Source organism: Notothenia rossii (genome assembly GCF_949606895.1).
Source record: "Notothenia rossii genome assembly, chromosome: 1".
Classification (NCBI taxonomy): Eukaryota; Metazoa; Chordata; class Actinopteri; order Perciformes; family Nototheniidae; genus Notothenia; species Notothenia rossii.
The window spans coordinates 13432615-13445760 of record NC_136912.1 but is presented as its reverse complement, the minus strand read 5'-3'; the positions used below and the strand labels follow the sequence as shown (position 1 = coordinate 13445760).

Below are 13146 nucleotides of genomic sequence, written 5' to 3'. Positions count from 1 at the left end.
CTGATCAACTCTATGCGAAGGAGACGGGTGACATGTTAGGGTTAGGGTTAAACTGACTGGTTTTCGGACCCCCCCAGACCCCCCCCCCAATAAAGCAAAAATGCACGTTTCAGAGTGGCCTTTTATTGTGGCCAGCCTAAGGCACACCTGTGAAATAATCATGCTGTCTAATCAGCATCTTGATATGCCACACCTGTGAGGTGGGATGGATTATCTCAGCAAAGGAGAAGTGCTCACTATCACAGATTTGTTCAGATTTGTGAACAAAATTTGAGAGAAATGGTTATTTGGTGTTTATAGAAAATGTTTTAGATCTTTGAGTTCATCTCATGAGAAATGGGAGCAAAAACAAAAGTGTTGCGTTTATATTTTTGTTCAGTGTATATCTTGATATCTCTTGATTGAATTACTCCCCACTGCTCTATTTTGTTCATCTGTTTTCAGTGTTCTCTCCCCTTTTGTGAGTCATTTATCTGGAAATGATCAAAATTGAGTTGTTTTTTTTGTATATAGAGTATGAAGCTAGAGCTAGAAGACACATAGTCCAAAGGTAAAATAAATGTATTGCCTAAAGTTTCCAAATTTACATTTCAAAATCTTAGTTATGAGCTGAAATATTTCTTCTTCAGTCCTAGTGACTGCCTGGAGTTGCATGGCATTCTTAGAGAATCCTAAGTGAGCTTTAGATGTATTTATATTGAATTAAATGTATTGTATCCGAAAGGGATGATGCACTTTAGCTTAGTTTCAATACAGAGCCTGAAGCTTATATGCTCAACACAATGGTTAATTGCTGTTGCTCATTTTCAGCTCTTGTCGCTGGGCTTTTACATCTTCTGTGTAATTATAATATTATTGTATATACAGTTTTTATAAAACCTTAATACACTACAAATATGGCAATACAATAAAATGCACTGATACAGATACATTAATGCCAATGGACTATTTGTTAATTTACAAAACAATTGGCTTAAAATGGGTACAGCTTTTGGTTTGGTCCAAGCCAGTACTTGGATTTAGTTTTAAAAGATTGATTATCTGGAGTTAGTTTAAGTTTAGTTGACTGTGTTTTACAGAGTTGACAAACATGTATGGCGTAAAACACATTTAGAGCTATGATGTGGTATCTTACTGTTGCCATTAACAATGGTCTTAGTTATTCTGGTTGTGTCTTTTTTTGGAAAATATACTTTTTTTTTAAAGAAACTCTGGCTAAAGTGTTTACTGTAATCTTTTCCTCAAACTCCCTGTTAGAAAGCAAATAAGTTTATTTCCCCAAATGCACAATACTTTTAATACTTGAGTGACTAATGATCTGAAAGAATTAGCATCATGTCTGCCGCTAATCTTTATTCAGTTAATTAAAATGAATGTTTCCTGGCTGTACCACTTACCAATTTATGCATTCATAATATAACACGAAAGCTGACTGTCCCTCCCGTTTTTCTCGCCATCTCCCTTCCTCTTCCTCTGTTCTCTGTCCAGCTGCCATGTGTGTGATTTCCAGACTGAGCTGAATGCCCAGTTTGTCAGCCACATGTCGCTCCATGTGGACAAGGAGCAGTGGATGTTCTCGCTGTGCTGCAGCGTCTGCGAGTACGTCTGCATGGAGGAGAACGACATGAAGAACCACATTAGTACGGGACATGCAGGTACACAATCGGGGTGCATGACAGAGTAATTCAATCAGTCATTTTGTCTATAAAAGATGGGGAAATAGTGAAAAACTCCCATCCCTGTGACATCGTCAAATGCCTTTTTTCTCCCAACCTACGGTGCAAAACGAAATAATATGCAGAAGAAACTAAATTGAAAATCAAAAATAATATAATTTAAAGGTTTCTGAAGATTGGATATGGACTAAATGTGGCAGTTTGAGCGAGATGTTCTCGTGTCTGCTGTTCGTGCACACGGCTCTCAAACTCCATGTACTGGATAGTAGCAAAGTACATGATTCAACCCCGAGCAAAATGCCTTATGGAGTTATTTTCAAAATGACTCTCACATGTTAGAGTGGGTGGCAGCTTACACATTGTGGCTCTTGTTCACAGCTCAGAATAGAAATACAGTGCAGTACTTGGACAGTGACACATTTTCTATTGTTTTGGCTCCACACTCAAACACATGGGGTTTAAATGTAACCAAAAACGGACGTTAAAGTGCGGACTCTCAGCTTTAAGGGTGGGGAGAAGTGAAGCCCTTTTTTAAACATAGTCCCTGCAATTACTGACAACAATAATGTTACTATACCGACAATATGTGTCTGTAAAACAACCTCAATCTGCAGATTATATTTTACAATTAGTTGGTCGTCTTTAAAGTAAAAAAAAATAGTAAGAATGAACATCGAAATGACCTGTCTGGACCGACCAATAATCAATAAAATACTGGTATTCAGTTTATCTTTTAATAAGACAAACCAAACAAAACCAACATTTCAGAAGCTGTTTCCTGTAAAAATGTTGTGCAGTTTGCTTAAAATAATGAACTCAACGGTATATTGATTGGAAAAACTCAGGACACAAAAAAACATGCATCCCTATTTGAAGGCTGTTCTCTATCTTCCTGGCATTTTACTGTGAACAAAACCAGTCAAAACATCCTCATGTAACAGTATAATTATCGCTTCATAAACACAGTTCTGTCTCAGTTCAGAGGACTCGGGGAAAGACGAGCAGGAGAACTGAGTTTCTCAAACCAGCCTCTTCAGGTCGACCTTCTGTTGGACTCTTAAAGCTGCGGGGTTGAACCCCTGGTGGTCGATATAGTGTTTTTGTTTAAAACAGCTTTGTCCAGTTTATTGCTGACGTTTTGCCCCTCCACTGTTCCTCCGTGTGTGTGGTGCTTGTGTATTTGTGTGGGTGGGTGGGATTGTCCGGCATAGACAGCTGAGGGGTCTTTCAGAGGCCACGGTGGCCTTGTTTATCTGAGAAGGTTGGCCCTTATCGTGCCTGAGGGGGGAAAATCAATAGGCCTCGGTTCCTTTGGAGACGAGCTGGGTTTACGATGCCACTGTGGCCATCTTTGAAGTCTCTCAGCCTGGCTTGGCATTTATCTCAGTCTCACACAAGATGGACACCACCACCAAACACACACATGGTCAGGAGTGTGGCTTATATTCACACGTTCTACAGTACCTTCTACATGTGGACAGTCCTTTACTTTTTTCATGGTCCAGCACGGTTTTGTTAAGGTGTGTTTTCTTCAGAGAGTAAGGTGGACGGCGCAGCACTCAGAGTGAATGCTGACAGACTGTAAAAGGCTAGTTATCTGGTCAACTGTGTAGAGAAGACCAGGCAGGAGATGGATGAGCTCAGCAGGAGTCACAGTTCAAGCTGTGAGGACTGGACTCGACTTGGGGAAAAGGTTGGTCGGGTGCCCTTCTCCACGGGGGGGGAAGGAGCTGAATTATGTGACTGTTTTACTTAATATCTACTCTGGGTTCTTTTGGCAGATTGCAGACTTGGCCTTTTTATTTCTGTTCTTATGTCTTAAATGATGCCAGACGATCATGGACGAAGTTATTCTGTAAAAAGGAATATTTTTCAATAAAGGTGTATTTCAAGGTCAAGGCCCAAGCACCTTCTTTGTTTTTATATCCTTCCCCCTTTTTTTGCTCATATTCTGTGGCATTAACCTTTTGAATATTGTAAGAGAAGGCAAGTGTATGTTAAATACTGCAGCAGAGCAGATACAAGCTCCCTCCAGCTGGTTCAATACCGTATTCAAGATGCCACTGGGAATGACCCTGGTTTATTTAGATTTGATTGAAGGCAATTAACCATATCTCCCGTTAAAGTATAAAACGGTGTGTGTGCACAGCATGCAGGCATCCTTGTGTGTTTAAGACTTGTGTGTTTGCCTGCGTTAAAAAGATAGGTCAGCCATTTCAGGCTCCTTGCAGCCTTTTCTCCCTCCTTTCACTCCCTCCTGAGTGAATGCCCTTTGTTGAGCAGTGCCCTGAGATGCTCCCGCCATCTTAGCTCCTTCGGCCATGACCCACGCTCCTCACCCCTCCCTCCCTCGCTCCTTCTCGCCCCCCCTCCCCTTCTAATTCCATCTCTCTGCCGAGTGAATTACAGACTTGGAGAAGGAGATCAATAAAAGCCCACTGCATCTTGATTTGATGGGCAGCAGGGCCTCCGTCAGAGCACAGGGCAATTGAGGCTGCCTGCTTCTCTTCTGTTTGTGTGTTCGTGCGGTTCACATTTTTCAAGATAAAGGATACCCTGCCATTTCTGCAGGGTTTCAGTTTATATATTTTCCTATTCGATGGAGGGGCTATATTTCTCCCCTAAGACTATTTTCGATCACACTAATACAAATGTCTCACTTTCTGCTATCTGTCCTCTTGTGTCCAGGTCTGAACTCAAGGAGTCCCCTCAGCGAGACCAAGAGCACCTCCTCGTCCCTCTCGGCCCTCAGCGACTCACTGAACAGCTCAGAGGGCGGAGACCTCACCCACGTTAACGAAGAGCTCAGGGGTCTGCTCGCCCTGCCCTCCTCTGCCGGCAGCCAGTCCAGCTCTGGGAGCCACTCGGGGTCCGGAACTGAGGACAAGTCTGAAAAAGGCAAGGAGTTGTGGATTCATGTACCGTACACTTCATAATTGTAGTGCATGTGAAAAGTTGTCTTCAACAATATACATTATATTCAATGCCGACTAGGCAAAACTACCATTTAAAGAAAATGTCAGGTATTATGTAAGTCAGAAACTCTTTGATTAAGAGTGATCAAAGAACCCATCAGTATCATAGAATTCAAATAAAAAATAATTCTATTGGACCGGTCTTCTCTCCTGTTTCTGAACTCCCTTCCTGTAGGTCATGATTTACGTGATTTCCCTCTGAAGAGCCAACCCAGACTCACCCTCTCTCCTCTTTTCCTTCTCCACAGGCTTCGAGTGTGTCTTCTGTAATTTTGTGTGCAAGACGCGTAGCATGTACGAACGGCACCTGCAGATCCACCTCATCACGCGAATGTTCGAGTGCGACGTCTGCCACAAGTTCCTCAAGACGCCCGAGCAGCTGCTGGAGCACAAGAAGTGCCACACCGTCCCCTCCGGAGGGCTCAAGTAAGGAAAGCAAGTACAGACAGAGGTTCCTAACTCCACCCGTCCCGTCCCCTCCCTCACCCTGTCAATTAATTACTTACATAAACACATACAGTACATACACAGTCATAGTTAGGCTGTGCAAGTTACTGCATATTTGAAAGTTGCTTAATTATGCTAAAACTCAACCATCAGGCACAAGGGTTTTATTCATTGCGTCCACCATTTAACATTCCTAGAATGATGTCACACGTGGTAAAGGCGTACACAATCATATCTTTTTCAAATAGGAGCTTGTCACAGTCATACAGCTGAAGACAGGAACACGATTTGAGGTCTATTTAGAGGTCTTTCCAGCCATGTGTCCTTAATCAGCTAACCTCACTTCCATGTTCGTTATCTGCGTCCAGAAGAGGAAACGATACAAGCTGTAGTTTTGCTCGACAGCCTCTCTTGGCAGGTCTAACTTATTAGACAGTGGTCCCTGTGTCTGAGTGGCTGCTCTGAACAGAAGGGAGAGTGGAAAGGATGGAAATGGGCTTCCCCTCAGGGTCTGTTGTTCCACTGCCCACAGCTAGCAGCCTTGCCAAAGAAAAATATCTGAAGCATTGCATTCCAGAAAACCCCCCCTCCCCCGAATACGGGCACTTGTATAAAATCTGTTGGCACACCTCAAGAGAACAAAACATTTAGAACAAGCACAAATGTCAGATCTGTAGCATTGATCAGTCTAGGTCTGTACAAACGTAACACTCTCTAAAGTTCAAATTAGCCAATCACATTTCCTTTAGCAGGATACACATAACTGTAGTGAGATTCATTACAATATAAATCCAAGTGTATGCTGTTTTTTGTTTTTAGGTAAAATGCCCTTCCAATTGTAGAATCTCTAATAATGAATTATAAATCTCTTGAAATCAGCAAAAATACAGAGAGGGAAAAACAGTTGAATTATTTTTAATAGGTTGTGATGACAGCACTGATATAAACATTGTCGTTAAGAGTATTAAAATATGTGATAGTACAACATTTTATCAAGAAGAAAACAAATAATAGTATGAGATGCTATAAAACTTTCACTTTAAATAATGTCCGGAAAAATGTCATATTATATAATGTTATAAAATATTTTGTAGGTCTTAAAATAGTCCTTAAGAAATATCAAGTAGAATATATCATAGAATACTACTACAAAAATGTTCGCACAAAACGAAAATCCTAGTTTATTTATAAATAGTTATAAAATGTATGACAGAAAATAGTCCTTGTAGATTCAGTGGGTGTTTCTCATTGTCGAGGAAGGATGCTCCAGAGCCACTATTTCAAGGATACTAAGTCATCGAGTGCCGCCGAAGGACTCTTCCGATGTCCAGGATACTTGGAATTCTACCGAGGCCGGCGTACTTCATTGCGGTGAAATTTCAAGGCTGCACATGTGTAGACTCCGCGGTCTTAAAATCCCCACAATGCTTTGCGCACGGACCAATTTCCAAATCTTTGGCTGGAATCGCGCTCCATTTAAGGCGGGGCCTCGAATATGACGCACACCTGTTAGCCACCTTCAATTCTTCGTTTTCCGAGGCTAGGAAGGATTCTTGCCTCGCTTCTGAATCAAGTGACTCGGAGGTACATGTGCTACCAAGCAAGCCTCCTCGACATTGAGAAACACCCAGTTTTTTGCAGGAAGTCAGTGAAACCTGAAATATCAAGAGAGTGTTTCACTGAAAAGGGGAAGATATGTTTGCAGCTGTTTTTAAAGAAAGCTGAAAAATAACCTAGGCCCACTGAAGTTTCAGTTTTGGCCCTTTTGAGGGGTAACGTTCTGGCCCCCCTGGACTACACATGGTCATAAACACACATCAATCCACTCATATATATAAACCAAAACGAATGCATGGCTTTTGTGCAAGGATCAACCCTAATGAAGTGCTTTAAAAACATAATGTGCAAACCTATTTCAGCCCACAGTTTGCATCCCAACCCCCCTACATATAGCCATCTAATTTTATCATATCTGTGATAAGGCAGCCTTGCTTTCCGAACACTGATTGGCTGTTTTGTCGCTCTAGTCTCCCCACTCCCCCCCCCCCCCCCCCCCCCCCCCATCTCCATACTCCAGTCCCTCAGGAGCCTTTGTTGTACTGTCACTCGTTTATGTCCCATTTCAGGTCTGTCAAGCCAACATAAAGCCTGTGTGTCGATCTGAACCACCACAACACACACTGATGTTAGTTTTGAAGTTGACAGCATTTTGGATTTGCCTCGGGAAATACTGCAGTAATTAAAATATTTTGTAAAAGATTCATTTCAAGCAACACACAAGCCATTTTCTGTTTTTTAAGTTGTTCTCATAACTCCAGCTGTGCATGTGCAGAATCATTATGGTTATCGCCTCATCTTGTCATAAACAAAGATCTGTGTTTTTTATCCTATTCTGTGCAGCCATCAGTGGATTTAGGATGTTTTTAAACATTGCTAAATATCTGGAAATGGTAGCATATCACTAAATGTTAAAGCTAGCATCACAGTTACATATTATTACTTCTATTTATATACATATCCTGTGGTTAACAGAAGACAAACACATAAGAAGCCCCTTTAGAGCTCAAAGATCTCCACACAGCCTCTCTTAGTCTTAACTTAAGGAGTTGCTGCTAGCTGCAGTGTGTCAGTGAATATATATCACAGTTTGAAATGTTTCTTCTGTCTGGTGTTAATGTTTTTGAAGCCAGATTCTTTAAGCTGTCGTTCAAAAGGGAAAGAAGCAGGTTGTGGATATTTTAGATTCTTTGTTTTAATAAGGGAGAATCAAAAAAGAGAGGGAAGAGCTGAGGTCCTTTGATATATTTTAGATTTAAATGTATCAGAAAATGTTCTTTGCTATACTGTTTATATCTTCACATGTGAATTATACTTCAAGGTTCACATAGTCTCTTAATTTATGTAAACCACATGATATTTACTGTTAGAAGCAGGCCAGCTGTAGAGTCAGTTATTGGACATTAGGGGTTTTCGATAACCTTGTAGTGCCTACATTTTCTGACCTCAACATCCAGATCAAGGTTTATTGTCTCGACTGGTGTGCACACGTGTATGCACTCGAGCAATGTGAAGTGTGTCTATGTAGGAGTGTGTAGAAAGGGAGAGAGGGCCTTGACCATTTCGAGGTTTTTCTGAGGTGATTCTGTTCTGCAGGGTTTGTGAAGCGCTTTGGGGCCCAGAGCAGATGAAAGGTGCTATTTAAATGTAAGTGCCACTCCATTCCTTCATTTCCCTTCATGTCCTACTGCTCCAATCTTTTCTCCAGCCTGTCACCCCCCCTCCTCCTCCACCACACACACATATACCTGATCACGTCAATTATCCAACCATTAAACTGCCACACATACCACCATGAGCACACAGAACTCCACATGACACACACTTTACCTGTCCTTCTCCTCCTCTCCATTAATTTGTGTGATTTATATTTCAAGGTATGTTCTAGATTTATTTCATGTAAATTCCCTTCAACTGTCCTTTTGCTTTTTTTTGTCGTGTCCTCCCTCCCTACTTCCCCTTTCTGTTGCATTACCCAGGTGCCCTTTCTGCATCTACTCCACCAATCGACCAGCGGCCATGGAGTGCCACCTGAAGACGCACTGTAAGATGGAGTACCGCTGCCGCATCTGCCAGGGCCTGTGGCCCGACCAGGCCTCATTGGAGGCCCACATGCGCGGGCACCGCCTGGGCAACCACTACAAGTGTGAGCAGTGTGGCTACTTGTCCAAGACGGCCAACAAGCTGATCGAGCACGTGCGTGTGCACACGGGCGAGCGGCCCTTCCACTGCGACCGCTGCTCTTATAGCTGCAAGCGCAAGGACAACCTCAACCTGCACAAGAAGCTGAAGCACGCGCCGCGCCAGACTTTCGGCTGCCAAGAGTGCCCTTTCACCACCACACACCCCTTCGTCTTCAGCCGCCACCTCAAGAAACACCAGAGCGGAGGAGCGGGGGGACTAGACGGGGGTCTGGGAGAAGAAGAAGAAGAAGGGGAGGAAGAAGACGAGGAGGAGGCGGGAGAGGAGGAGCTGCCACTCCAGGGATCCTCACCAGGGGGCTCCTCGCTGCAGACGGGTCAGGAGAACTTCCTGTTTTGCAGAGGAGGGGGGAGCAGCGGGGGGAGTGGGAGTAACAGCCCGCTCATGAGCCTGACGGCGTCCCAGGCGCTGCAGTCCGTCGCCCTGTCCCTCACTCTGGGTAAGCCCCAGGGCGCCGGCGGCCCCCTGCACTGCTTATTCGGCACTAACGGAAACAACGGTTGCAGGACCCCCGGCGGCCCGAGCGGCGGCGGCCCCTCCCTCTTCTTCCCCTCCTCCCGCCACCTGTTGGAGCAGTACAGGAACTACGACCGGGCGCACCTGATGCCCCTCACCACCCTGTTCACCCAAAACAGCCGCTTCACATTCCACTCGCACCCCCACTCCAGATGGCGGCCCGCCACCTCTCCTCTCCTCTTCGCCTCCAACTCAGCGCCCCCCTCCCGCTCTCCACACTCACCCTCCTCCCACAAACACTCCTTCATGGCCTACCTGGGACTGATGGAGAGAGCCAAGACTGTTTGACCTCACCCTCCTCTTCCTCCTCCTCCTCCCCCTCACTCCTCGGACGGTGGTGTGAATGACACTGAACCACCGCAGTGGGAGCCACGTCTTTTCCAATCAGACCAGCAGGATAAGCTGGACCAGACAAACATATTGAAAAAAAGAAAACATTTATAAGAGAAAAAGGCTGTACATGCTAAAAATGCATTTATATCAAAAAGCTGCTTTTCTTATCAGTTCTATCAATTGAATTATTACTACTTCAGCTACTACTCTCTATTACCTTATTTTCCGTTTTTAAATGTCTGAATGACTTGGACCCAGTTGCATTATCTGAGGAAACTAACGTATCTCAGTTTTATAGATTTTTTTCCGTTAGTCGTTTGACGAGATAAAAAGATGAAACAAAACTTGCAAGTGCTATATTTTAGTGCATTTTTGTCTATTGCTATTATGCATCGAAATAGCATGCCTGTGTTTCAACTAGCTTTGACGTCATTAGGAAGCTAAATTTGAGATATCCTGAAGTGTTAGCGGTGCAACGTGGACAGAACCAATGAAACGGATTGCTTTTCATTGTAAAAGGCACGTTTCCAAAGCAACGCCTCAAACCACGCACTTACTTATTTATCAGTCTTGTACATAGTTTTGTAGCCCCTCCCCCTCCCATCTTTTTGATTTCTGTTGGATTTTTGTATAATGGTGAAAACATGTTATGCATAGCAGCTGCCTGATATCACCTCTGTCTCAGAATATCCTTTTTAAATGGATAACTAGCTCATTTCAATCGTTTTTTTTGTAAGCTCACAAAACAGAAGATAAGCTGTGATAAGAACTATCGTACTTGTATTACTAATGATTTGAATATAAACGTAAAATGATGACAATGAATTTGCACTTATAGATAAATAAGCAGTGAATGATAGAGACTTTTTATTTCTGAGACCAGGTGGTAGCAGTGCAGCTTCACATGCAGAACGATGTATCACGCACCTATACTTAGAAGAGATATATGAGATAACTGTTTTGTGGAGGTGACCAGCTCTGGGTTAGCGAGCTTCCCACAGCCCCGGTCACCACAGGCCGATTCAATGGTGCTTTTTGGAGCTTTTTGTAATTTTTGTGTACAAAAAAAAAGAAAAAAACTGTTCCAAAATGACTTGAATGAATGTATTTTTGTTTATGTACATGAAAAAGAAGCGATACAGAAGTGTGAACAGGGACGTCTTCTGTGCTGGAAAAGACGGGAAAGTTAGTGTGTTTGGTGGCCTTCTGTGTCTTTTGGGTTGTTTTTCTTTTTCTTTTCTTTTTTTTTACTTTTTTTACTGAGCCTTTTACATCATTATAAAAACATTTTCTACTAACATTCATAAGAGAACCCATCGTGCGAAAAAGGTCCTGTAGGTGCAATGATGAAGCAAAGCCATTCACTTGTACAGCGTTGTGTTCAATGGCTTCTGTTAGGCCGGCAGACATGGTACTGCTTTTTGTCCCTCCTTTTGAGTTTTAATTGCACTTAATGTAGTTACATTTCAAGCCAAAAGCACTTAAACCTTTATTTTTCCTTTTGTTGAAGTGCAAACTTAAGATCCACCATGTCACCATAATGTGAAGTGGACAGTTGTTGCTGTAAATGACTCAATCAACACCCCTTAGTTTCACATGTAGGCGTTTCTAGCAGTGCAAAAGTCCTGCCTGTGTGGAATCAGAGAACGTAAATTAATACAAATTGCACGAATTAGACAGTAGAGGTCAAGCTCTCCCTGGGAGCTAAAGGTCCCAGGCTAAATTGTGATAGCCAGTTTTGCACAGTGCTGCACTTTTTGATTAAGAGAATATGTATTTATCCGTAAAATGCTCAAAAGGATGTTTGCGAGATACGGCAGCAAAGTACAAGCATTTTATTTTGAAATAAAGCTTTACCCTATTCATAGCGCCTGTGTTTTTAAGTGGTCTTCAAGCCAAAATCCCTTATTGTAAAAGGGATTGTTTTTTATGTTCCTTATGTTCTCCGTGCGTCTATTGTACTCATGCATTTTCTTATATGGAATCATTGTTGCTTTTTATTTTATTTTTCTACTTAACTATGTCAGAAAGATGTTGATTGGACAGAGAGAGATCATGAATTGTCGAGACCAAAATGTAACTCGCGGCAGGACGTGATGTTAGGATTGAATCCGTCACGTCCTGCTGTGGAGCGATGCCTCGATTGTCCCCTTTACACTGTTTGTTTGTTCCTTTTTGCTCTATCAATGTCTGGCATGCTGTCTCTGGAGTGAAAGGAGCATCCTTCCAACACACACACACACACACACACACACACACACACACACACACACACACACACACACACACACACACACACACACACACACACACACACACACACACACACGCGCACACACTCTCTTCTTGTACTATCTCTGTTATCTTTTATACTCTAGTGCCACTTGGTGGAAGGAAACCACCTGAGACTTCTGAGAATGAGTCAAACTAATTGTCAGGGTCCAAAAGATTTAAGAAAATTTAAGATAAAAAGAATGTGTCCACTCTTGACACCCTTTTTTTTTTTTAAATGTCTGCCTTTTTATTACAGCGTAATCATGAATGGCTGCACTTCTGTATGCCCCCCCCCCCCCCCCCTTAGTTTGAGTGTAATGTTAAAACAGGGCTCTATCTGTTTATAAAACCCATATTCTTAAGCACTTATTCTTATTTTGCCCATTTGTAAGTCGCACAGTGACCGTTTCTTTAAGAAAAAAAAGCTTGACTACCTTTTCAGCACTTCAGAGTATGCATGAAATTGCCCTCTAGTTCTTCAGCACTTAATCGTGTTTAAAACTAACCCCCTCGGTTGCATTTAGTTAGCATCACACTGCACTGTCTACAATCAGTTAGCTTTAAGTTTGGCTGTACGTTATGATTAGAAAAGGCTCAGCTATCTTATCTTTTGGCACTCGGTAAAGATTGGTATGTGCTGTACAAAGCTTTTTTTTATTACTCCATTGTTAAGGCTGTACAGGGTTGTGACGATAACTGGTAAATAGATCATTTGTACTTTTTTTGGTTTTGTATTTGTTTTTCTTTGTTTGGCATTATTTTATGTTCAACTTGCCAGGTCTAAATGTAACAGGATTTGAAAGTAAAGCTTACATCAGATATTACGTCAGTGTTTTGTCTTCTCTCTTTCTTCTAATGGTGTCACAAATGTTTTCACTACTACTGTAGCAGCATCAGTCTTACACTTTGCTAAAACACTCAACCAAACTGTTATTCTCCTAGCTCTTAAGGTGGACCTATCATGCTATATTTGAATAATATAGTGTAGGACCATACCTATATAAGGCATATTTATACTTTTTATTTTTCAAAATACCAAACGGATCATGCATTTTAGCCATTCCTCATTTCGCTCAATTGAACACTGTCTTTTCATGGGCTGATTCTGTGAGAACAGCACCATCTACAGGCCTGGCATATGTACTACAGCGTCTCCAGCGCTTTGG

At 42.4% G+C, this 13146-nt stretch overlaps 1 protein-coding gene across 3 annotated transcripts in view; it reads left to right on the top strand.

Moving 5' to 3' along the window:
* Nucleotides 1-12804, top strand: part of znf827 (zinc finger protein 827) — a 65652-nt gene extending 52848 nt beyond the window's left edge. For all 3 annotated transcript variants that reach the window (XM_079646275.1, XM_079646274.1, XM_079646276.1), the window contains 4 exons: nt 1489-1655; nt 4365-4574; nt 4900-5077; nt 8635-12804. In XM_079646275.1, coding sequence (XP_079502401.1) covers nt 1489-1655; nt 4365-4574; nt 4900-5077; nt 8635-9661 — 1582 coding nt within the window. In that variant the 3' untranslated portion in view covers nt 9662-12804. The remainder of the gene's footprint in view (nt 1-1488; nt 1656-4364; nt 4575-4899; nt 5078-8634) is intronic.
* The last annotated feature ends 342 nt before the right edge of the window (nt 12805-13146 follow it).